General features: G+C 49.9%; 1 protein-coding gene and 1 long non-coding RNA gene across 3 annotated transcripts; one reads left to right on the top strand and one right to left on the bottom strand.

The window, feature by feature from the left end:
* Positions 1-16237: 16237 nt before the first annotated feature.
* Positions 16238-24351, bottom strand: TRIM11 (tripartite motif containing 11). 2 transcript variants are annotated; one of them, XM_040622745.1, is made up of 6 exons: positions 23650-24351; positions 21596-21691; positions 21174-21401; positions 18288-18310; positions 18101-18201; positions 16238-17617 (listed from the first exon to the last, which is right to left on the bottom strand). In XM_040622745.1, exons 1-6 carry the CDS (start codon positions 24055-24057, stop codon positions 17070-17072), a joined length of 1404 nt encoding a protein of 467 aa, XP_040478679.1. In that variant the 5' UTR covers positions 24058-24351; the 3' UTR covers positions 16238-17069. The 2 variants fall into 2 exon arrangements, with proteins under 2 accessions (XP_040478679.1, XP_040478678.1); XM_040622744.1 differs by having other exon boundaries at positions 21174-21404; positions 23650-24348.
* Positions 23892-25241, top strand: LOC121100825. Its single transcript, XR_005832621.1, has 2 exons — positions 23892-24030; positions 24438-25241. It is a non-coding gene; the product is annotated as an uncharacterized LOC121100825 (long non-coding RNA).
* The last annotated feature ends 155 nt before the right edge of the window (positions 25242-25396 follow it).

Below are 25396 nucleotides of genomic sequence, written 5' to 3'. Positions count from 1 at the left end.
AAGAAAAAAGAAACAAAGAAAAACAGACATTTAAAAAAATTATGTTATGTTAGTCACCATACAGTACATCATTAGTTTGTGATGTAGTCATTGTTTGCAGTCATTGTTTGCATATAACACCCAGTGCTCATCGCAACATGTGCCATCCCCCCACCCCCCACCCCAAAAAACCCTCAGTCTGTTTCCCGGAGTCCATAGTCTCTCATGGTTCATCTCCCCCTCTGATTCCGCCCCCCCACCCCGGTTCAGTTTTCCCTCCCTTCCACTAATGTCCTCTGTGCTATTCCTTTGTTCCATATATGAGTGAAATTGTATGATAATTGTCTTTCTCTGCTTGACTTATTTCACTTAGCATAACCCCTTCCAGTTCCATCTGTTGATGCAAATGTTGGGTAATCATCATTCCTGATAGCTGAGTAATATACTATTCTATATATGGAATATATCTTCTTTATCCATTCATCTGTTGAAGGGCATCTCAGCTCCTTCCACAGTTTGGCTATTGTGGACATTACTGCTATAAACATCAGGGAGCATGTGGCCCCTCTTTTCACTACATCTGTATGTTTGGGGTAAATACCAGTAGTGCAATTGCTGGGTCACTTCATCAAGATAAAAAGCTACTGCACAGAAAGGAAACAGTCAACAAAACTAAGAGGCAACCCAGAGAATGGGAGAAGATATTTGCAAATGACATTACAGATAAAGGGCTGGTATCCAAGATCTATAAAGAACTTCTCAAACTCAACACCCAAAAAACAAATAATCAAGCCAAAAAATAGGCAGAAGACATGGACAGACACTTCTCCAAAGAAGACATACAGATACATGAAAAAAATGTTCAACATCATTAGCCATCAGAGAAATTCAAATCAAAACCACGTTGAGATATCACCTCAAGCAGTTAGAAAGGCAAAAATTAACAAGGCAGGAAACAATGAATGTTGGAGAGGATGTGGAGAAAGGGGAACCCTCTTACACTGTTGGTGGGAATGCAAATTGGAAAAACAGACTCAAGTACAGAAAACAGACTGGTGGTTGCCAGAGGGAAGGTGGGTGGGTGGGTGAAATAGATCAAGGGGATTTAGAAGTACAAACTTGCAGTTACAAAATAAAGAAGTCATGGAGATGAAAAGTGAACAGTAAGATTATAATTACATTGGTGACAGATGGTGACTGCACTTCTTGTGATGATCACCGGGTGGTGTATAGAATTGTCAAATCACTATATTGTACACCTGAAACTAGTATAACGCTGTATGTCAATTATACTTCAAGAAAAAAGAAGAAAAAATACCTGACTAAATATGAGCAAATAGAATCCTACAATATATAAGAAAGAAAATCATGATGATAAAGTAAGACTTATCTTAGGAACACTAAGTTGGTTTAACATTCAAAAATTAACCCATGTAAGAGAGTGACATTTGTAAAATGGCACATTAGGAATCTCCATTTTTATTCTCCATTAGAAAAATAAAAAACAAAACAAAAACAGAGACTGGCTAAAATAACCTTATAGAAGCTCTGCAAAACAATCAAAGTTTGCAACAACCAAGCTAAATGCCCAATCATGAAAAGACCACCTTCCAAATGGAATGAAAGATCAAACAAATGGTGTTTTTGTTTGCACAGCCTGCTCCTTCTCCAGCACAGCACAATCATGGTCTGAAGGACCAAGCAGTTTAGTTCCCAGTTCCCTCCCTTGAACCAGGTGGAGCAAGGTTGACCTTATATGCAATGGTCTTACCAGTCTGGTGACTGCCTGAAAGACTGATCTACATCTTGCCTAACTTGGATCTCAAATGGAGAAAAGGGGCAGACACTGATCATGAAAGCTGCAGGGAGACTGCCAACTTACAGGTATTTATGGCAAGAAATTACAGGTGGAGACATACAAGAGATAGAATCTCAGATCCCAAGGAGAAGCTAGAGTGAGACTCTTCGAGAAATTAAGACATTTAAAAGCAGTCATGTGTACAAAAGAATTGAAAAAGCCAGTGAATTCCAGGCAAGATGTATCAGCAAAGTCCCAAGAAGACCTTGAGCTTTCACTTTGAACAGATCTCCAGGCTTGGAGCATGTTCATCTAATCAGTAGGGAACTGCCCAGCACAGAGGCAACATGAAAAGACATGTGGAAGTGGCTGTTGTTGCAAATGCCCACTTTTCTACAAAAGCAAAAATCACAAGGCATACAAAGAAAGAAGAAAAAAATGGGCCATTCAATGGTACAGAATAAATTTCCAGAAACTGTCCCTGAGGAAGTGCAGATATTGGACTTACTAAATAAAAACTTTGAAACAACTGCCTTAAGTATAACCAAAGAGCTAAAAGAAAACAAAGGCAAAGAACTAAAAAGAATTCAGGGGGGAAAATATGAGCAGAATAAGAATATCCAACAAAGAGATAGAAGTTATATTAAAAATGAAAAGATCTACTGAGCTGAAAATACAGGAAAAAGAGAATTCATTTTTATTTTATTTTATTTAGATTTTATTTTTAAGTAATCTCTACACCCAAAGTGGACTTTGAACTCACAACCCAGAGATCAAGAGTTGTACACTCTACTGACTGAGCCAGCCAGGTTGCCTGAAAAAGGAGAATTTTAACAGATTTGTGCAGGCAGAATAAAGAAACAGTGAATTTTAAGAAATTATGTAGCCTGAGGAGCAGAAAGAAATAAAATGAAGAAAAGTGAACAGAGTCTAAGGGATTGTGGCACAACATTAAAGGTACCAACACATGCGTTATGGGAATCCCAGAAAGGGAATAGAGACAGAGAAAGGTCAGAGAGATTATCTGAAGAAATAACAGCTAAATACACCTCAATTTAATAAAATACAGAAAACTAAAAATCCAAGAAGTTCAATGAATTCCTAATAGGATAAACTAAGAGACCCACACTGAAGCACATTATGATCAAACTGTTGAAAGAGAAAGACAAACAAACAAACAAACCAGCAAGAGAGAAACAACTCATCACATACAAGGAATTCTAAATAAGATGATAAGTCATTTCTCAGTAGAAACCTTTTAGGTCAGAAGGCAGTACTGAAAAGTGTGAAAGACAAGAAAACTATCAACCAAGAATTCTGTAGCTGGAAAAACTGTCCTTCAAAAATAAGGGAGAGGGGCACCTGGATGGCTAAGTTTTTAAGTGTTGACTCTTGATTTCCGCTCAGGTCATGATCTCAGGGTCACGAGATTGAGTCCCACATTGGACCCCATACCCAGCCTTCTTAAGATTCTCTACTCTCTCTCTGCCCCTCCCACCTCTCTCTAAAAAAAGTGAGGGAGCAATTAAGGCATTTACAGATAAACAAAATGTGAGAGAGTTTATTTTTTAAAGTCTTTTTAAAATTAAATTATAATTAACAAGCAGTGTTACATCAGTTTCAGGTGTAAAGCTCTGAGAGCTTATTAAAACTAAACCTGCTCTACAAAAAAATGCCAGTGGGAGTCCTTGAGATTGAAATGAAAAGAATTAGACAGTAGCTCAAACTCGTATGAAGATGTCAAGACTTATGCAGCATCAGCTCGACCCCTGGACAGGCTAGAGTATGGAGGTCCACTGTGCAGACCATCAACCAAGTCTGTGTGACCACAAGGCTCCATGAGCTGCCCTGGCTGGCAACACTCCATGTATGTTGCCACATATGCTTGCTGGGGCCGTAGAGGCCACCCACAATTCCACCGGGAGAGGACAACTGGAAGCTTGTTCTGGGTGTATCCTGGACCCTGCCCCATGTGCCTCTTTCTTTGGGACAATTTTCACCTGTGTCCTTTTTCCATAATAAACCATAATAAACCAAAATAAACTCTGCTGAGTTCTGAGAGTACTTGTAGGTAATCACTGAGCCTGACAGTGGTCTTGAGCACTCCCAAACAGCATTTGCCATGACTATTCTTGAACTCAAAACTCCTGGCTAACTAACAACTCAACCCTTCTGCTTGGAGGCCTCAAAGATCCCCTCTACCAGGCTCTACCTGATACACCCAACCTGGCCCAAACCCCATCTGGGGCTCTATCATCTCTCAGATGTTCAAGCTGGAAGCCTAGGCACCAGTCTTCCTCTGTTCTTTCCCTCACTCCCATTAGCCAATCCAGCCCTCCACTCCTTCTCTCATGCCCTGAGTCTGTCAGAGCTTCCTTCCCCTACCCCATCTGCATGGCCATCGCCTCAATTCAAGCCAACATCTCTTGTCTCTGTGGCAAAAGTATCCTATCCACTGCCTCTGCATCCAGTTAGCTTTCTAACCTGCTGTCCATGCCACCATGACCTTTCAAAACACAAATTTCATTCTGTCCCTCCAGTGGCTTCCCAGTGCTTGTAGAAAAAGGCCAGTCTTACTTATCTTCACCTTCAAACCCCTTGCCCCCTCGCCAACCCTCCTCATGCTCCAGCACGTTCTCTGTAAGGTGGACCCAGACAGCCACGTCTGCTTCTCAGAACCTTATCTCCATTCATAGCTCCACTTCTTCTTCCAAGTCCATCTGGCCGGCCACCCTCCTGCTCTAGGGCAGTGTCCATTTTGGTATCTCAGGACCCAGGAGACACTCAACCACCTATGTGTGGAACAAAGATTCTGGGTTGTTCTGTGTTATTTTAGAATAGTTATCCTATGTTATCCTGGTTTTTCTTTATATTGCAATGAGCACTCCCATTGCTCATATTCCTCAGAGGGGGTTTATTCTACCCCCCTCCCCAGTCTGCCTTCTGGGTTGCTATAAAACACACCAGATTTGGTTTAAATCACTTGTTATGAAGATGTGATCTAACAGTCACCTAAATATATAACTTTAATGTGCTATTGGGTAAATATGTCTGTCCTTCCCAGCTTATGCAATGGAAGACTCTGTTTTATCAACCATTTCTCCAGGAGACACATTCTAGCTCCATGAGGACAGAGGGTCTGAGTTCATTACTGTGTCCCCAGCCCCAGAAGTAATGCCCATGAGATACAGGTACTATTATGGACTGAACGTTTGGGTTCCCACGAAAATTTATATGTTGGAGCTCTAACCCCCAATGTGGTGGTGTTAGGAAGTGGGGCCACTGAGAGGTAATTAGGTTTAGATGAAGTCATGAGTGTAAAGCCTCCATCATGGAATTAGTGTCCTTATAAGAGGGGGAAGAGACCAGAGTTCTCTCTTTCTACAATGTGAGGACACAGTAAGAAAGTGGCTGTCTGCAAGCCAAGAAGAGGTTCTTGCCAGGAACCAAATAGATGAGAAAAATAAATATCTGTTATGGAAGCCCCCCAGTCTAGGGTATTTTGTTATGATGGCCCAAGCAGGCTAAAATAGGTACTTGATGAATATTTGCTGGTTGGATAAGTAAATGAATGTTATTTTTGGATGATCACAATTTAGAATTAAAACCAAGGGCTTTAAAGGAGTTTACTGGGCCAGCTTATTAATGATAACATTTTATTTATTTGTAAACATTAAAAAATATTTTTTATTTATTTAACTAATTGCTACACCCAATGTGGGGCTTGAACTCCTGACCCTGAGATCAAGAGTTGCATGCTTCACTGAATGAGCCAGCCAGGCACCTCTAATGACAGCTTTTTAAAAAATGAAATAATCTATAAATGAGATACATAGTGTCCTTATTGTAGATCTTGAGCTATTGGCTGTCTTTATAGTTATATAGTTAGAGAATCTCAAATAATATTAATTTAGAAGTTAAAAATCTGATTGTCTCATAGTACTTTTGTTACAACTTCTTCTTAATTAGGTAATTCTTAATCCAGGATGCTTATGCAAAAATATTTTTAAAAATTAGTTTAGAGATTCATACAGAACCATCTAGAAAAAAAATTTGAGTAAAATTCACTTTATGCCAAATGGGACAGGAAATGATGAGAACGTAACTGTCTCCAATGTTCGTTATTTTTGTTGCATCACAAGAAATTTGGAGTTGGGTTGCAGATTTCTGAAAGTGTCCGCTTACGGTCTGCTGGGTGCTGGGGACATGGCCACCGAGGCAAGGGTGTGGAGCTGATGGCCCCAAGGCACCTCAGTCTGTGACACATTATCCCAGTGCCTGAATGGATCCTGGGAAGGCTGTGCATTGGAGGAGGACAGAACTCCAGCACCAGCTAAGCTGTAGGACACATATCTCTTTTCTGGTCCATGAAATCCACCTCTTAGTGCCTCTTCTTTCCTGTACAAATAAGAGAGGAGCAGGGAGACTGCCCAACCACTCAAAAAATGGCTGACTGAGGAACTCTCTTTCAAAACAGGAAAGGTAACACCAAAACAGGACGAAGTTGTCAAAAGAACTATATAAAGACTGGAAATTGGGGCGCCTGGGTGGCACAGCGGTTAATCGTCTGCCTTCAGCTCAGGGCGTGATCCCGGCGTTCCGGGATCGAGTCCCACATCAGGCTCTTCCGCTATGAGCCTGCTTCTTCCTCTCCCACTCCCCCTGCTTGTGTTCCCTCTCGCTGGCTGTCTCTCTCTGTCGAATAAATAAATAAAATCTTTAAAAAAATAAAAAAAAATAAAAAAAAGACTGGAAATTGACTGAAACCATACAACAAATTGAAAGCATTTGTTCACGAGAATATTCTGAACCTTGGCAAGGATGGGCTGTGGCATGTTAGCCTGGGGTGGCTCCACTCCCCATCTCCACAGCAGGGCTCCCACATATGTGAGGCAAATGCTGACATATCTGAAGGGAGAGATAGATAGTAATACAATTCTAGTAGGAAATTTTGACACCTTACTTTCAGCCATGGACCGAAGAACAGGACAGTACATGCCTAAGGAAACAGAGCACTTGAACAACACTACTGATTCACTGGGCCCAACAGAAATATACCGAACACTGCACTCAAAAGCAGTGGAACAGACCTTCTTCTCAAGTGCACACAGAACTTTCTCCAGGATAGATCCCATGTGTTGGGCCACAAAACAAGTCTTAACAAATTTTAAAGATTAAGACATACCGACTGTCTTTTCTGACCACAATGGAATGAAACTAGAGATCAACAGCAAAAGGAAAACAGGAAAAAAAACTGTATATAAGTGGAAATCAAACACTCTTTTTTGAAGATTTTATGTATTCATTTGAGAGAGAGAGAGAGAGAGAACACAGAGGGAGAAGGAGAAGCAGACTCCCCAGTGGGCAGAGAACAATACATGGGACTCGATCCCAGGACTCTGGGATCATAACCTGAGCTGAAGACAGATACTTAACCGACTGAGCCACCCAGGCGCCCCAAACCAACTCTTGAATAACAAATGGACCAAAGAAGAAATCACAAGGGAAATTAGAAACTACACTGAGACAAACGAAAACACAACATGCTGGAACATATCGAATGCAGCAAAAGCAGTGCTAAGAGGGAGGTTTATAGTGATAAATACCTAGAGTAAAAAAAAAAAAGGGAAAAAAAAGCAAGCAAGAAAGATCTCAAATCAATAATCCAACTCTACACCTTAAGGAACTAGAAAAAGAAGAATGAATTAACTTTAATTTAACAGAAAAAAGTAACATTCGAAGAAAAATTAATGAAACAGAATAGAAAACTATAGAAAATTCATTGAAACTGAGAGGGTTTTTTTTTTTAAAGATCAACAAAATTGACAAACTAGACATCCTAGAACAACTGAGAAAAAAGGAGAAGACTCAAATAACAAAAATGAGAAATGGAAAAGATTATAATTGATGCCACAAGAATAAAAAGGATCAGATGAGCCTATTGTGAACAATGAATGCCAATAAATTAGATAATCCAGAAGAAATGTGTAAATTCCTACAACCATACAACCTAGCAAGACTGAATCATTTAGAAATAAAAATTCTGAGCACAGCTCTAACTCATAAAGATATTTAACCAGGAATCAAAACCTTCCCAACAAAAAAAAGCTAGGACCAAATGGCTTCAGTGGAGGATTTTATCAAACATTTAAAGAAAAATTAACCTAAACTTTCTCAAAATACTCCAAAAAATTAAAGAGGAGAGAACCCTCTTAAACTCATTTAATGAGGCCAGCATGACCCTATTACCAAAGCCAGACAAAGACATGACAAGGAAGGAAAACTGTAGGCCAATATTCTTCATGAATGCTGATGCAGAAATCCTCAACAAAATATGAGGAAACTGAATTAACAATACATTAAAAGGATTATACACCATGACTAAATTGGATTTATACCACAGTGCAAGGATGGTTCAAAATATGAAAATTTAAAATAGCATCAAAAAGAACAAAATATCTAGGAATAAACTTATCCAGGGAGGTGAAAGACTTGTGTACTATAAAAACTGCAAAACGTTGCTGAAAGTAATTAAAGAAAACCCAAGTAAATGGAAAGACATCCCATGATCATGGATTGGAACACTTAATACTGTTAAAATGCCAATTCTACCCAAAGTGATCTACAGAATCAAGGATATTCAATCCCTGTTAAAAATAACATTTTCGTTTTGCAGAAGGAGAAAAAAAATTCTAAAATTCATGTGGAACCTCAAAGCACCCTAAATAGCCAAAACAATCTTGAGAAAGAAAAACGAAGCTGGTGGGCTCCAACTTCCTGATTTCAAAACATACCACAAAGCTAGAGTAATCAAAGCATGTGGCACGTTGGCATAAAGACAGACATTGACCAAAGGCACAGGGTAGAGAGCCCAGAAATAAGTTCTTGCGTATATGGCCAAACAATCCTTGACAAGGGTGCCGCGGCTAGCCAATGGGAAAGTGTTTTCTCTTCAAAAAATGGTCCTGAGAAAACTGGATATCCACATGCACAAGAATGAAGTCAGACTCTTACTTTATACCATGTACAGAAATTAACTCGGAATGGATCAAAGACCTAAACTGTATAACTAGAATAAAACGTAGGGGGAAAGCTTCATGACAATGGATTTGACAATGCTTTCTTGGGTATGCCATCAAAAGCACAAGCAAGAAAAGCAAAAATAGACAAATGGGACTATGTCAAAATTTAAAACTTGTACACATTAAAGGAAATAAGCAACAGAGTGACAAGGCAACCTAAGGAATGTGGTAAAATATTTGCAAACCGTATATCTGATAAGGGGTTAATATTCAGAATATATAGAGAACTCTAAAACTCACCAAAACCAATAAGTAATCATATTTTTAAACTGGGTAAAGGACTTGAAAGACTTAATTTTTCTCCAAAGAAGATATACAGAAGGTCAACAAGCATATAAAAGGGTGTTGAGCATTATTAATCACCAGGGCAAAATGCAAGTCAAAACCACAACGAGATGTCGCCTTGCACTCATGGGGATGGCTCTGTTCAAACCACCACCACCCGGAAAAGAACAAGTGTTGGCAAGGATGTGGACAAATGAGAACTCATGCGCATGGTTCCTGGGAACGTGAAATGGCACACTTCTGATGTAAAACAATAAGGAGGTTCCTTAAAAATTACGAATATAATTACCATGTGATTTAGCAATTCCACTTCTGGGTATGTATCCCAAAGATTTGAAAACAGGATCGCAAAGGGATATTTGCCCAACTATGCTCACCGTAGCATTATTTACAACAACCAAGAGGTAGAAAAAACCTGGATGGCAATGGACAGGTGAATGGATAAAGCAAATGTGGTCTCTATGCATGACGGAATAGTATTCAGCCACTGAAAAGAAGGAAATCCGGACACCGGCGACTACATGGACAAGCCTCGAGGACATTATCCTAGGTGAAATAAGTCAGACACAGAAAGATAAATACTGCATGAGTCTACTTCTGTGAGGTACCTGAGTAGTCAAACTCTTAGAAACAAGGAATTGAATGGTAGCTGCCGGCAGCAGAAGGGACGGGGAAAGGAAGTTGTTACTCAATGGGTATAGAATTTCAATCTCACCAGAAAAAAAATTTCTACTGTGTATATAATTAATACTGCTATACTGTCCACTTAAAAAGGTTAAGATGGTTAATTTTGTTATATGTTTTTAGTCCTAGTTAAAAAACATCAGTAGGCATGATTTCACTCATATATGGAATTTAAGAAACAAAACTAATGAGCAAAGGGGAAAACAAAAGAGAGAGAGAGGCAAACCAAGAAACAGTCTCCTAGCTATAAGGAACACACTGATGGTTACCAGGGGGGAGGTGGGTGGGGGGTCGGTTAAACAGGTGTTGGGGATTAAGGAGGGCACGTGTGATGAGCACCAGGGGTCGTATGGAAGTACGATATTGAATCACCTTATTGTGCACCTGAAACTAATATTACCCTATATGTTAACTAAGTGGAATTTAAATAACGTCCCCCAAAATATCAGTAGACATCTCAATACAAAAATAACATGATTTAAAAGTATGATAACCATATGGCTTCACTCATATGTGGAACATAAGCAATATCACGGAGGACCATAGTGGGAGGGAGGGCAATCTGAAGGGGGAGAAACCAGAGAGGGAGACGAGTCATGAGAGACGGTGGACCCCGGGAAACAGACTGAGGGTTTCGGAGGGGAGGGGGATGGGGAGATGCGGTAACCGGGTCATGGGTACTAAGAGGGCACGTGTTGTGATGAGCACTGGGTGTTACAGTCAACTAATGAATCACTGAACACTACATCGAAAACTAATGATGTACTATACAGTGGCTAACTGAACATAATTTAAAAAAAAGTATGATAACGGTGATCCATATAGACCCATATAGATGAAAATGATCAAAATAGAGACCATTAGGAAGAAGATAGAAATTATAAACAGGAAACAGATACTGTCTTTCCGAAATGAAGATGAAATAATGATATTCCCAGATATACGAACAACTGAGAGAATTTGTTTTGAGCTGACTTTTGTCCTACAGGGAATCCTGAAGGACATTGTTCAGGCTGAAAGAAATTTACCCCAAAGAAACTCAAATCTACATGAAGAAATAAAAAGCACAGTGAAGATAGTTGCATAGGTGGATATAAAAGACAACATCAATAAAATCTGCTCTTCACTGATTCAGGAAACAACCACATAGAACAGTAATTATAAAATCCTAGTGCTGGGGGTGGGCACTTGGGCGGCTCAGTTGGTTAAGCATCTGCCTTCAGCCCAGGTCATGATCGCAGGGTCCTGGATTGAGCCCCCCGTCGGGCTCTCTGCTCAGCAAGGAGTCTGCTTCTCCCTCTCCCTCGGCTTGTGTTCTCTCTCGCTCACACACTCTCTCAAATAAATAAATAAATAAAATCTTTAAAAAAATCCTACTGCTGGGATATAACATAAAGATTTAGCGTATATAACAATAAAAGCACACAGAAGACAGGGGGGAAAGGAACTATACTGGGGGGAGGAATTGACACCAGAAAGTGATGCTAACCAGAGGAAGAAATAAAAAGTACTCAAAGTGATAAATATGTAGGCTAATGTAAAAGTCTCTATGAATATGTCTCTCTTTTTTTCTCTTACCTTCTTTAAAATACCTCAGATTTTATAAAGCAATAATGATAACATTGTATCATTGGGCATAGACATATAGGCACATCTATCCATTATTTATCAATCTATCCATCATCTATCTATCTACACACATACAGGAAGGGAGAGTAAATGGACTTATAATGAATAAAAACTTCCATATTTTACTGGAATTAAGTATTGATCTGATGTAAATTGTGATAAATTAAGATGCATATGGCAATCCCATAAGCAACCAGTAAGAACCACCAATAGAAATGGATTAAAATGGACCACTGGAAAATATTTATTTAATATAAAAGAAACTGGCAAAGGAGCATAGACGAACACAAAAGACAAGATACAGAAAATAAGTAGCAAAGTGACAGACCTGTGTAAAGCAATTTAAGATCATATTAAATGAGAGTTCATCAAAAACTCTCACTAAAAGCAGAGATTGTCATCAAACAAAAACGCAAAACAGATAAATAAAAGTTGTGTTTATAAGGGACACACTTTAAATTAAGACGAAATAGATTAAAATCAAAAGGCTGAAAAATGATATACCTTGCAAACTCTCTTATGATTAAAAGAGAGCTGAAGTGCTTATAATAAAGTAATAGAAAATAAACTATAAAAGTAAAAGCGTTACTATAGAAAGAGGAACATTTTATAATAATAAAAATTCAATTCATCACAAAGATATGACAATTATACACATATAGGCACCTGACAATGGAGGCTCCAAACTCCTGAAGCAAAAACTACCAGAATGAAAGAGAGAGACAGACACTTGAACAATAGTGGCTGGAGATTTCAGTAGCCTTCTCTCAAGAGTGGACAGAATAACCAGGCACAATCAGCAAGAATATAGAATTAGCATACACCATGGAGCAACTTGACAAATTCGACATCCGTGAGTGTGCTTCCTGTCTCCTCAGATTCTAGATTGGTCTATTTGGTATGCACTCAGCACAGTGCCAGTTGTATTAATTAGATTTTCTTTTCTTGTGTATTTTTCATTCTCTGGCATTTATGTCCTCTCTGACTGGGGGAAAGATTATCCCTACACAGGCTAGCAAAGCCTTAGAGATAGCAAAGGGCTCTTCTTTCATAAGCAAATTATCCAATGCAGAGCCCACCACCAGCCATCTTTGATTCCCAAACACCAAGCCAATATTTCTCATGCCCTGAACCCACGCAGGGCCAGGTACCAGACAACCAGCCCCTAGGCCCCACAGCTCACCAGAATTTCTCAAACCAGCTAATCTAAGCTGCTTGCCCTGTCGTCCTGCTTCTCTTTCTGGTGAAAACCAGGGTAAACACTCGGGCTCTCTCCCTCCACTCCTTACTGCCTCCTACCCAAACTACTTCTTCCCCATGTGGTCCGGTATAGTATGGCATACCCGTTTCTCTTGAGAAATATCAGTAACAAATTCTTCTTTCCATGTTGTCACCACTGAGTCACCCTGATAAATTAAAACCCCGAGGGTACAAACACTGGTACAATAGATCACTCCACTGAAGCAGCAGCAGACACACTCCAGCTCAGGTGCCCCTGGAACCCTCTCCAGGGCAGACCATGCCCAGGGCTGCAAGACAGTAAACAGCATACAAAGTCTACCAGAAGTCAACCACAGAAGGAAGTTTGAGAAAGCCACAAATATTTGCAAGTTAATGTACTTCTGAATAATCCATGTGTCAAAAAGAAATCATGAAGATAATTAGAAAGTACTTTGGGCTTGAGGTAGGTGAAAATAGAATATCAGTACTAATGGGATACAACTAAAGCAGTGTTTAAAGGGACATTTATAGCCCCACATGTCTGCGTTGGAACAGAAGAACAGCCTGAAATCAAGTCTTAGAAACAGAGATAAAGACATACAAACCAAACCCAAAGTGAACAAAAACGAGGGAATCATGACAAGGGTGGAAATCACCGAAACAAAAAACAAAAACACTAGAAAATACCAAATGAAACAGAAAGTTGTTCTTTGAAAATATCAAAATCATTTTGACAAAATGTTAGTTGTACTGACCAAGGGGGAAAAAAAAGAAAATCACCAAAATGAAAAATGAAAGAGGAGAAACGTTGCTTAGGAAGTGGAGAATCTGAACAGACCTGCAAGGAGCAACGACACAGAAATAGTAACAGAAAGTAGAAGAGCCCGGAATCCGCAGGCTTCGCTGGAAAAACCACCAAGGAGGAAAGAGCAGTCCTGCGTGAACCGGCTCGGAAACTAGTGGGGCAGGAACTGAGGGCCACCGGACAGCTGCAGACCCACGTTACCCAGCACGAATTAACACTCCTGAAAACTGAATCCAGCAACATGAAGACAACCGAGCGGGGTTTCCCCGGCCAGGAATGTGCACCTGAAACAGCTGGATTCTGCAGCGTGAAAATTAGGCGGCGGTACTAGGGTCATCGGGAGGGGGCTCTGGCTGTGCAGGGCAGGGTCAGTGCAGGGGTGGAAGGAGAGGACTCAGGCGGGCTTGCTCGCTATGGGGACGTGGGGACAGGGGCGCGGGGAGCAGGGTGGGTATAGGGTACCTGGAGGGGGATAGAAAAGGCGGGGATCCGGGGAGGGATGTGGGAGATGTGTGGGGTGCGAAGCAGGGACTGGGGGGCGGGGTGGGAGGACCGGGGGATCTCGGAGGAAGAAGGAGGCCCAGGGATGCGGAGGATGCGGCGGTGCAGGGGGAGGTGTGGGGGGTCGTGGAGCCTGGGGGCTGTAGGGACACATGCGTGAGATGCAGGAGTGATGGGCGGGGCGGTTGCGCGCTGCGAGGTGGGACTGGGCTGTCCTCCACCCGGACCTTCGGGCTCCAGGCGCCCGCTGCACCCCCAGAACGACCCTCGGGTCGTGCGGACTCGGGGGGCGGGTTCTGTGGCGCGAGCGCGGCGCTGCGGCTGAGGCCGTGGGCGCGGACGAGCTCCACTCTGGGAATGATTCCAGCGCGCCCGGTGTGGGGATGCGTGCTGCTGGGTGCGCAACTCTACCGAAGTGTACGAAATCGCCCGGTTGTACGTGGGCAGCAGGTGAAGTGCGATTAGGTATTTCAGATCCGGGCTGTGCTTTCTTCAGAGACTCCGCCCCGCTTTCCCGAGGCCTCCGGTGTGAAGCCTCCCAGACTTGCTGTCGGAATCAGTGCAGTAAGGCGTCTCGCATGTGAGGGAACAAGAGCAGACACCGCTTTGGCGGTGGAGACCACCTTGTGGATACTCTGCTGACCTGGAGAGGTGCAGAAGTAGGCGCCCCACTCCTGAATATTTTCTTCATTCCACTAATCACAACCCAGAAGGCCTGCTTCTCTTTTCTACCTGCATTCTCTCCATCTTCCCATTGGGCGGCTGAGCCCACAGGAAACAAGGCCTCTGGGCACTTCAGGTCTGGTTGGCTGTATGTAGGGTTATTTTTGGAAGCCTCTAGATTGGCTGACCACACCCTGTACATCCTGGCTCTGCACTGGCATCCTTGCTTCTCTGCCTCCAGAGCACTCGCCCACCGCGGGGGCTGGAGAACCGGTGGCGGAGCTCACAGCTGGAGCTCACAGCTGTGAGCACCGACATCTCACAGGTCATCAGCTCCAGGGGCGGGAGCTTGCCTGTCGCTCTAGAGGTCTGTCCACCGTCTACAACAGCAGATGGCACCCTTGGGTCCTCGGGGTCAAGCAGGTGGAACGTGTGGAAAGAGCGAACCTGTGAATTTAGGGTGCACGCGTGTGAACGGGCATCCTGAAGCTTACTCTCGTTCTACCTGCTGAAGGGTAGGAGGATATGCCCACTGAGAAGAGCCCACTTTGCCAGGAGGGTTATTTTGAGCTGGGGCCAGTCGAGAAGCAGCTGCCCTTCCTCGACCTCCCTAAAAGCAGGATGTAAATTTAGGTGACCCTGTCTCCTTCCTCCATGCCAGGAAGGACATGAGTCACGGGAGAGAACTTGGGACCCTATCAACCAGGCCATGGCACTGGGGGCGTCTACAGGATCCTACTAACTAGCCTTTGTCTGACACTGTTTACCTCTGCTTGGTTGGCGCCTTGAAGCCTAACGCCTCTTCCCGCGTCCTGCGAGGGCTTCACACAGTCGTGTTTGTTGAAGACCCTGCAGCTGCAGTTCCAGCCTGCCGCTCCAAGTTCCTGGTTTTCCTCAGCTTATCTCCCCCCGGTACATGAGGTCTGGGTGCCGAGAACTTGTTTTTCTATTGTTGATCTTGTATTACAGGCTCTCAGCGAAGCCCTCAGAAGGGTGGAGAAAAGTTTCCAGCCTTACACTGGCACCCAGGATGTCCTCAACCTGTGGCCCGAGGGTCTGTCCTGCTGTCCCAAGTGTGGCTGTGTGCTTGTCCGCACTCCTACCCATGAGGGCGTCCCACCTGCTGGGTTTCCGGTGGCCACTGTGCAAGTCCCAAACCCTAACAGCCAAATCTTGCTCCTGGGGAAGACAGCCAGTATTGCCCGGCTTTGGGGAGTGAAGCAGAGGGAAGTCGTTTGGGGAGATGTGGGAGACACTGCCAGAACCCGGCTCCGCAGGAGGAAACACTCCCCTGGGGGTGTAATGTGAAGGGACCGTCGAAGGTGGAAAGGTTGTGCATATATATATAATAACAGCAAAGAGCCCCAGAATGGGAGAATGATTGCATAAGCAAGTACACGGGAAAGTACTGAACACAGCGGCATGTGTGGAGTATTTTTCAGCCTCTATACAAAAACAAGAAAACAATTCCCGAGGCCGGTGTGTGAAATGAACACACAGGAAAGCGCCTCTGAACTTGCCCTTGGGGGTCCTGCCTCTGTCACCCCCCCCCCATGCATGTCCTCCCTCTCCCCAACTGCAGACACTGGATCACAGACAACAGTTTATTTACTGTGAGAACAGTCCTTACAATAAATAAAAGCTAGGGGTACCAAGAAGCTGGAGCACACCTTCGGGAAGGGCGACAAAGTCTGAACAAAGCAGAGACAAATCCCAGACTCTGGTAGCGAGAGGGGGGGGCCCTCTTTGAGGCCCCACCTGCCCCAGGCAGGGCAGAAAGGACTGGGAACCAGGTACGCTGAGTTCTGGGCTCAGCAGGCCCTCAGGCCAGCGAGGAGAAAACTGTGAGGGTGACTCCAGCTGGGGTTCTCCCTGCAGCCCAGAGGGAGGCCAGGGGCTTCTGTGCCTGCTCCCCCCGGGGGCCCACGGGCCTGCCCTACCTGAACCCCTTCAAGGGGAGCCAGGGAAGAGCATTTTCCAGAAGCCCCCAGTGGTCTGTGTTCAGGCGAGGGTGCCCGGGTGTCCTGCTCCCAGCTCCCTCTGGCCTGTCTGCCCATCACCCGGTACCTGGCCACTGCAGGGCAAGCCCATCCCGCCCCCCTTCTCAGGACCAGACCCGCACACAGGCACTGGGGCTTGCCTGCTCCTGGCGGCAGCTTTCTGGAGGTGCAGCTCCAGGGCTGCAGGGGGGGCGGGAGCCTGAGGCCCAGGGCCCAGCACTGGTGAATGGGGGTGTCTCAGCGCCCTCCGTCCAGAGGACAGGATGCAGCTGGCCCTGCACACGCGGGCACATGCTTCCAGGAGTGAGCGCAGGAGGTCAGTTTAGCTAGCGCAGCCACACCGCCGCCGGGCACCGTGAGCGCCTCCGCAGCTCAGAGGACAGCACGACCCGCCCAGATTCCCGAGCAGCTGGGAGGCCCCCTCACTGGGCGGCCAGCGAGTCCCCAGGCCCGCCTTTCAGCCTGCAGATGGTCATGGGGGTCGGGCTGCTGGACAGAGGCGAGAAAAGGGCCCGCAGGGTCCCCGAGAAGGGGGTCTCGGGGAAGGCGTACAAGAGGGACCCGTCGGTGGCGCTGTAGAAGGACAGGTGTCCGGCCTCGTAGTCCAGGAAGATGCCCACGCGCCGCGGCGGGTCCCGGAGGGGGGCGAAGGCCCGCTCGGAGGAGTTGTAGTAGCTGCCCAGGAACACGAGGATCCAGAAGCCGTTGCCTGCGAACAGCTCACCCTTCTCCTTGCGGTTGGCGTTCTCCCTGCAGACGCCCAGCGCCCAGCTGGCGCGCTCCCCCACCTCCACCTCCCAGTAATGGCGGCCGGAGGTGAGCGGCTCCCGGCCCAGCACGCAGGGCCCGGGGTCGAACCGCTCGGGGCTGTCGGGCAGGGACTGCCGCAGGTCTCCCCGCCGCACGCTCCTCCTGTCCTCCGACAGGACCAGCTCGGGGTTGGCGGTGTCGGGATCCAGGGTCACGTCCCCTGCAGACGGGGCAGAGGTCACCCCGTGAGCCGACAGATCTGCCTGCGCACCCCTGCGGTCGGCTGCGGGGCCTGCCTGCGAGCTGAGCATGCCCTATGGGGGTTCCTTTCTGAAAAAATCATCGAAGGGCTTGTCCCCGCAACTTGGAATGTTCTAGAAAGCTGTCCATGCTCCCTTGCGATGCGCCCTCCTTTAGAGGACGGAAGAAACCCCAGGGGCTTCCTACATCCATCTTCCCACATCTTTCAGTTCCTGGAGTGGGGAGGTGGGCATTCCCCACACCTGGGGTCCATGCAGGCGCTCTGGCACCTGTTAGACGCCCCCGGCGGGGGTGGGGGGTTGTCTCCCCACTGCTATTCCTGCCCGCCTCAGCCAACAGCCTAGACCCCCGGTTTCTGTGCACTGGGAGGCCAGGTCCGCTCCTACTGCCGACCCACCCTGGCCCCATGGGCCAGCAGGCGCTGGGACCGCACGGCACCCACCTCGGAATCTGCGCAGGGTCTCCACCAGCCCCGGAACCCTGCACACCGTCCTCATCTCCATGGGAACCACCTCTGGCGGCTGCAGCTTCACATCCTGCACCCTGGAGGGGCAGCACAGGCATCACCCCCAAGACAGCCCCACCCTGCACCCCGCCCATCTTCCCTGGGGAGAGGCCGGGGCTCCTACCTGCGCAGGGTGTCCCTGATGTCCTGTGGGAGAGACACATGCGGCGTCAGCGCCTGTCCCCTGACCCTGGGCCTCCCCGCGTCCCAGCTGCCAGCGCCCCCAAAACCTTGCTCTGCCCACTTTGCCAGACACACGTGGTCAGAACCCACCTGTGGGCTGCCGCCCAGTGTAGCTCAGACACAGGGACCCTGGACAGACCCTGGGCACAGCCAGCCCTGCAGCCCTGGCCTCACTCCCTCAGCGTGCCTGGAGGATGCAGGGCCTTGGCTACTGGCTCCCTCAGCCAGAGTCCCCAGCACCCCTAGATGGTGGGACAGGTGGGTGGGGTCCTGGCCTCCCAGGGGTGGGGGCTGTCTGCCCGCCCAGTGGGGAACCAGGCCTATGTGGGCCCAGTGCTTCCCGCCTCCCAGGACTCGCAGGTACCTGGCTGTCTGTCCAGCCCGCGGCCTCACCTGTTCCCACGCACCTGCCCGCCCTGCCCTCCTGCAGGCCCCTGACTCACACCCACCTTCCAGGTGAGGCCTCTCCACTTGGATGATCCGGTCTCGCATAATGACCCATATAAGCATTTCACTCAGCCTCACGGACTGATCGTGTCCCTCGAATCTAAATGTTGGAGGCCCAACCCCCAGGACCTCAGCATGTGGCTGTGTTTGGAGATGGGGTCTTTACAGAGTGGGGCATGAGGAGGTCACTACAGTGGGCCCGGATCACGCATGACTGGAGTCCTTATCAGAAGAGGGATCTGGGCACACACACACACACAGGCAGCTGACCACGTGAAGACACAGGGAGGAGACAGCAGGTACACACCAGGGGGAGAGGCCTCGGGAGAACCAGCCCCACCCATGCCTGGATCTGGGACTTCCAGCCTCTAGGACCAGGAGACAATAACTGTGTGTTGTTTAAATCTCACAGCCTGTGGTATTTGTTATGCAGCCCGAGCTGACTAGAGCATTCAATAACTTAAAACACTGGCTGCTGATGGGGTCTTGGATCTTTTTGGAATCCCCGAGAATGGCAGGGACCTGGCTGGTCCACACTGTCAATCACAGGCAAGCCCGCCCACAGTGATTCTAACTGCACCAGTCATCAGACCACACACCTGGATGCAGAGGTAATAAGGAAGACATGGTGCCTGTGGAGGGTTTCCCTCAAGGTGGGAGATCTGCACACACACAAGCAATGGTCTGTGTGTGGGTTGCTTGGTGGGAGGGTACGACAAGACACATAAGGGAGATGCAGGCTTCTGAAGATACAGTGAGGGGGAGAGTGCAGGACTGGAAGAGACATGTGCAAAGGGCCTGGGGCACAAGGAGGTCAGCATGGGCAGCAGGCAAAGCAGAAACAGTCTGTCCTTGGTAGTTTTGCGGGGTAGGTGGCCCACCCCAGGGCACTGGGAAGTGAATGGGATAGTCTTGGTTATCACAGGCCCTACCCATTCAGGACAGTGTGTGTGGACACACTGCACAAGACCCTCCCTGCCCCGAGGGTCATGCGGGGGGGGGGTCCTGACCTTAAGGAAAGGGGTTGGCCTCCATGTACACCACCAGCCCCTTGGGGAGACACACGTTCCTTTAGGAAAAGGCTGTGTACCTACACAGGATGGCTACAGGGTGAGCTTGGAAGGGAAGCTGGAACCCAGGGGTCTGACCTCCTAGAAGTCACCCAAACCCTCACTTCCTCTGCCCGTGAGGACACACCCCCCTGCCCACCCCAGGTGCCAGAACCTGGCCTGGCCACTCCCTGGGGCAGGCCTCCACCTAACACTGAGGTCTGATGGTAAGGGCACACCTGACCTCCCTTATTCACACCAGTAAACAGGGGGCTGCCCAGGGCTGCTCTCCTGCCCCTCCATGCAGCAGACCCCACCTCTACCCCCAGCACAGGCAAGAGGAGCCCTGGGGCTGGGGGGTGGTGAGGAGAGGAAGGCGGGAAACTCCTCCCTGAAGCTGGCTACCCAGGCAAAGATCCAGGGCCAGAAGCTGTGAGCAGTTGGGGGTGGGGGCAGTGGAAAGCAAGTAGGGGGCAGTGGCGAGCAGATGGGAGCAGTGAGGGGCAGTGGGGGCACAGGTGGTCACTTTTAGTATGAAATCCAGGAGTACAGCAGACCAGCCGAGACCACCCACGCACTGGAACATCTCAGCTGAGACCCCACATCATGTTTCATACAGATCTGGGGTTCTCATCTCACTTATGGGGCCAACCCCTCCTCTTTCCAGAACCTCCACTTCCTCTGGCTTCTCCAGCACCATTCACTTCCCCTGACCTCCTTGGCTGGCCACCCAGACCCTACTTCACTGACCACAGCCTACTTCCCTCACCCCCTACCAGACACGCGCCTGGGGTTCTTCCTGTTTCCCAGGCTTGAAACCACTTGAGGTCTCAGCAGCGGTGGAAGGACCGAGTTCAAACCCCAGGAGGGCAGCCAAGAGCCTCTGCCTAGTCCCTGAAGGTGCTCTCAGGTCTGGGACTCAGGAGGGTCACCCCGTGGGCTACACACACAGCAGCCTCACTCCTGCCTGGGGTCAGGAGCCAGGAGCAGTCTCCGGTTGACATCGGGCTGATGCAGGACTTCTACGAGACACCTGCCGGCCTTTCTTCCCAATACAGTGGACCCGAACCTTTGGAGCCAGCCTGGTGACCCACGGATCCTGGATGCCACCCACCACGCAGCCCGGCCAGAGCACAAAGGGGCTCCAGGACAGGCACGACAGTCGTTCTCAGCGGAGTTCAGGATCGGTATCCACTCCGCAGGACCCGCAACCACACCTGGACAATCACACCCGGGAGACCTAGCTAACCCGCCCCCACCTTTCACAGGTGGGTGACCCCGGCTCCGCCAAGAGCCCCCAGTGCTCACCCCAGGAGTGCAACGTGGCTTACCTGCAGCAGCCCCAGCGCCGGCAGCTGGCAGCGCCCCTCCAGCTCAGCGATTAGCTCGGCCAGCTGGGCGCTCTGCTGCCCCAGGCGGGCAGCGCTGTCCCGGAGAGGGGGCAGCACCTCCAGCTCCTCCTCCTCCAGCCTCTGCAGCAGACGCTGCTCTTCCTCCGCAAGCAGCCGGCGCAGTCGCTCGAACTCCGCCAGCACGTTCTGCCGCTGGCTCTCCACCATCTTCTGCAGGGCAGACAGGACAGCTGAGGGCCTGCCCCACCCCCAGCCTCACCCCCAACGTGGGCTGTACGCAGGGTCTGGAACACGGATCCCTCTTCACAAGCAGCATGAGGCTGAGACCCGCAGTACCCTCCGTGGGGGCTCAGGCACCGGCCATCCCCCCCCCCACCCCCCCAGGGCACTGGGGCACCTGCCTGCCACAAGGCGCAGGTCTCCTCAGCCTGGGCCTGGAACAGCAGCGCGTCCTCCATTTGCTTCCGCAGATGCTCCAGGGACTTCTCCAGCTTCCCCTGCGGGAAAGGGAGACCAGAATGACCTTTGCTGTGTGGGCCTAGCCCCTGCTCCGGTCAGCGGTCAACCCCAGCAGAGCCTGAAGTGGCTGACAGGAACCACAGTCGTGGGCATGACACCCCGACAACTTCAAATGAGCCAGCGAGTGGACAGCCTGGACTCCTAGGGCCCTTGCCTGTGTTTGCTCTCCTGACCTCGCCCGAATCCCAGCCCCTTACTTCTCCATGCCTGCTCGGGGCTCTGTAGGCCCCTGGTCAGTGCAGGGCTGCCTGCCTATGCGCTCCATCCAACTTCTAGCTGGACCCAGGCCTGAAGAGGTGGAGCTTTCTGGACCGAGCACCCCAGGGTATGTGAATGCCAGGCATAGCCCATGGGGGGCAGGTAAAGCCAGTTTGCTGGGCACCCCCAGGATGAAGACCAACCAGGCACTAGTACAGTGGAGGGGGTCGGAGTGTGCCACCCAGAGTTGGCCTCTCTGACACAAGGACTTCTGGAGCTGAAGCAAGTGGCCAACAGCAGAGGTAGGAAGGGCCCTCTGCCCTCCGCCTTCCTGCCTCCCTGTCTGTACCAGGAAGGGGAGAGCACTCAGCACAGATGACTCTTTGTCACAGATGAGTCTGCCTGAACAGACTTTATTACTCAGATAACCCTGGTCTTCCATCAGTTCCCCCCTATATGCCCTAGAAGCCCAAATCCCCTTCTCCCCACTTTATCATTTGATGTTAAAATGGAACATAAACTCAGTCTGGGTTGTTCACTTCTCTGTGAAGCCCCTTGTGCCATATGAGATTTAAAAGGCTAATAAAATTGTATGTCTTTTCACTTATTACTCTGCCTTTGTTAGTATAATTTGCAAGCCTCGTGCAGCGAACCTAACAGGTTAGAGAAAAAGGTTTTGTCTTCGCTACAATAGGAAGGGGTAACTGCTGCCCCAGGCCGGCTGGGAGGGGCCTCTGGAGAGCTGCTGGTCACTATCTGCCCTCATGGTCAGTTTCCGCTCAGTGACAGGAGTGCGCACTTGCTGGGACTAACACAAAGGGTGGGGTATCCTGCATGTGTGTCGTGCCTTAGAATGGGGAGCAAGACTATAGAGATCTATGTCAGGGTAAGTCCCCTGATGCAGATCGGTACCCATTTGTTCTGTGACAGCGACAAAGTGACCAAGTACTGGCCAAACCATGTCATCGGAGCATCCTAGCACACGTGCTCCTGGCCATGAAGCAAATGCAAACCACAGCCTAAGAGCTGGAAGGGTGCCACCCAGGTACTCAATACCTCGTTCCTGGAGGCTGTCTGAGGTCGGGGGAGGAACACAGATGATAGCAGCCGCGGGGAGTGTCTGACCCGAGGCTCTCAGCAGTGGGGTGACAGTTGGTTTGGATTTTTAAAAACGCATTTCCAGAACACATGGAGGCACCTCAGTCTCGAGTCAAAGTGGGGCTGATCCCTGGTATGTCAGATGGCAGAAGTGGCCCCAAGTATCCCACTCACAAAGCCTGGCAGCTGTGGCAGCCCTGGCAACCTGCCCCCAGGGCAATGGCTCTGCCCTCCACCCATCCCAGCCGGCTGACTTCCCACAGCCCAGCCTCGCCCACAACCCTCTGAGGCCTGAGTGCTAGTCTGCCTACGTCCCTATGAGACCAGCTACCTAAGCTTCTCTTCCTGCTTTCTCACGCTCTGAGCTCCAGCCCTGCCAACGGGCAGTCACACCTGCCCGGTCCCCTCCACACTCCCACCATGCGTAGTCATAGCAGGACCTGCGCCTCCCAGAGAGCACGCCTATCCCTGATCTCCAGGCTGGAGGCCCACTGGCGAGTGGTGTCCCCGTCCCAGGAGGGTGCGGGTTTGGGACTGGCTGCCCGCACACACCCTCAGCAGCACCCGGCGCCCCGGCAAGGAGCGCGCCACCCCCCACCCCCGGCCCGGGCCTGCGGCCACGCCACGCCACGCCCCGCACCTTGAGGTCGTCGGCCGCGTCCTGCAGCGGGCGCACGCGGTGCGTCCAGTGCTCCCCCGAGCGCTCGCAGGCCGCGCACAGCAGGCGCAGCTCGTCGCCGCAGAAGGCTGCCAGCGGCTCGCGGTGCGCGGCGCACACGCCCTGCGGGACGGGCGACGGCGGGTGCAGGCGCCGCGCCATCTCTGCCATCTTGGCGAGCGGGCGGTTGGGCCGCAGGTTCCTCTGCGGGGACAGCTCGCGGCACTCGGGGCAGGCGTACGGGCCCTCGGGCTGGCCCCAGCAGCGCCGGATGCACTCGCGGCAGAAGTTGTGGCCGCAGTCGGTCATCACCGGGTCCGTGAAGTAGTCAAGGCAGATGGCGCAGGTGGCCTCCTCCTGGAGGTTGGTGGACAGGTCGGGGGCGGCCATGGCGCCGGTGGGGCGGAGGAAGGCGGCGCTCTCCGCCGGGTCGGGCGGTGGCCTTCGCCGCCGGGACTCTGGGGAGCGCGCGGGGACGCGGGGGCTCCGGGGACGCGAGGAGCAGGGCACCGGGCACGCGGGGGTTCCGGGGGAAGCGAGGTTCAGGGCACCGGGGGACTCGGGGACGCGAAGCGTCCGACAGCTGGGTCGTGGGCTCCGGGGACGCGGGGCGCAGGGCACGGGGGTCGCGGGACTCGGGACTCCGGGGACGCGGGGCGCAGGGATCCCCGACGCGGACAGGAAGAGGAGCCGCGGCGGAAGCAGGAAGCAGCTGGGTTTTTTTTCTCTCTCTCTCTTTTTTTTTTTTTTTTTGGAACAACCCGCTTTAGCCTCGGATTGGCCAAGGCCTGTCACGCGGCCCGCAGACCGACCAGAATTGGAGGCTGTTCGCCCGCTGACCTCGCGGCGGCGCAGTCGCTGCTTGCGCGCGCGCGCTGGTCACCCCAGGTCACCTCTCTCTCGCGTCCCGACCCGTTGCAGGACGTAAGCCAAGGGGGCCCCGCACGTTCACCGGGTTCCCCGCCCAGCACAGCAACTGCGAGGACGAGAGGGGCCTGAGGCTGCGGTGGCGAGCCCCAAGCCCTGCCCCGTGCGTCCCTGGGCCAGGCACGATCAGGATGGGAGGGGCTCGGCCTGCAGGGACTCTGGCCTTGTTGGGGAAGGCATACTGGGATTCTGGGGTGACCGGCCTGCCATAGGTTTGTGAACGCGCCTGAAGCGCGGGGGATGGGGGTGGTGGTGGAAAGGAGTCTCTCCACCCATGGCCCTTACTCTGAATTGCGCCCCGGCTTCTGCAACTTTAGGGCTGGACAGCTCTGAGGTTTTTAGGGATTCAGTTGAAAAGTTTCATTTTCCCATCACCCCCCCCACACACACACCCAGGCAAGGTGCAAATATGGAATGTATGGCGGACACAGCAGGTGGACGGTGGAGGCCGCAGCTGTGCATGTATCACGGGCAGCACAGCAGAGCCCGCGTGCTGGCTCCAGCCGAGGTGGGCGCTTGTAAATGCCGGCGCGCCGGACCGCACCTGGTACTGTCCGTGCCTAGAATCGGCCCGCTAGGAAACTCGGCGGCTTTCAAAGTTTCCTTTATGAGACATGTGGAATATAGCCTCTTACCATTTCACTGCTTGAATCAGGATTATATTTCATCTTTGTGAAACCGCCTCGCGTGACAGGTGGCTCAACAGTGCGTCACCAGAGATAACCCTGGCAGGTGGCCTGTGCTGAGTTGGGCGACCTCACCTTCCCAAGAAACCAGGGCCGCCCACACTGCCCCAGCCTCT

This window comes from Ursus maritimus, unplaced genomic scaffold (assembly GCF_017311325.1).
Source record: "Ursus maritimus isolate PB19 unplaced genomic scaffold, ASM1731132v1 scaffold_5, whole genome shotgun sequence".
NCBI classification, from domain to species: Eukaryota; Metazoa; Chordata; class Mammalia; order Carnivora; family Ursidae; genus Ursus; species Ursus maritimus.
This window is presented reverse-complemented; position numbering and strand designations above follow the sequence as displayed.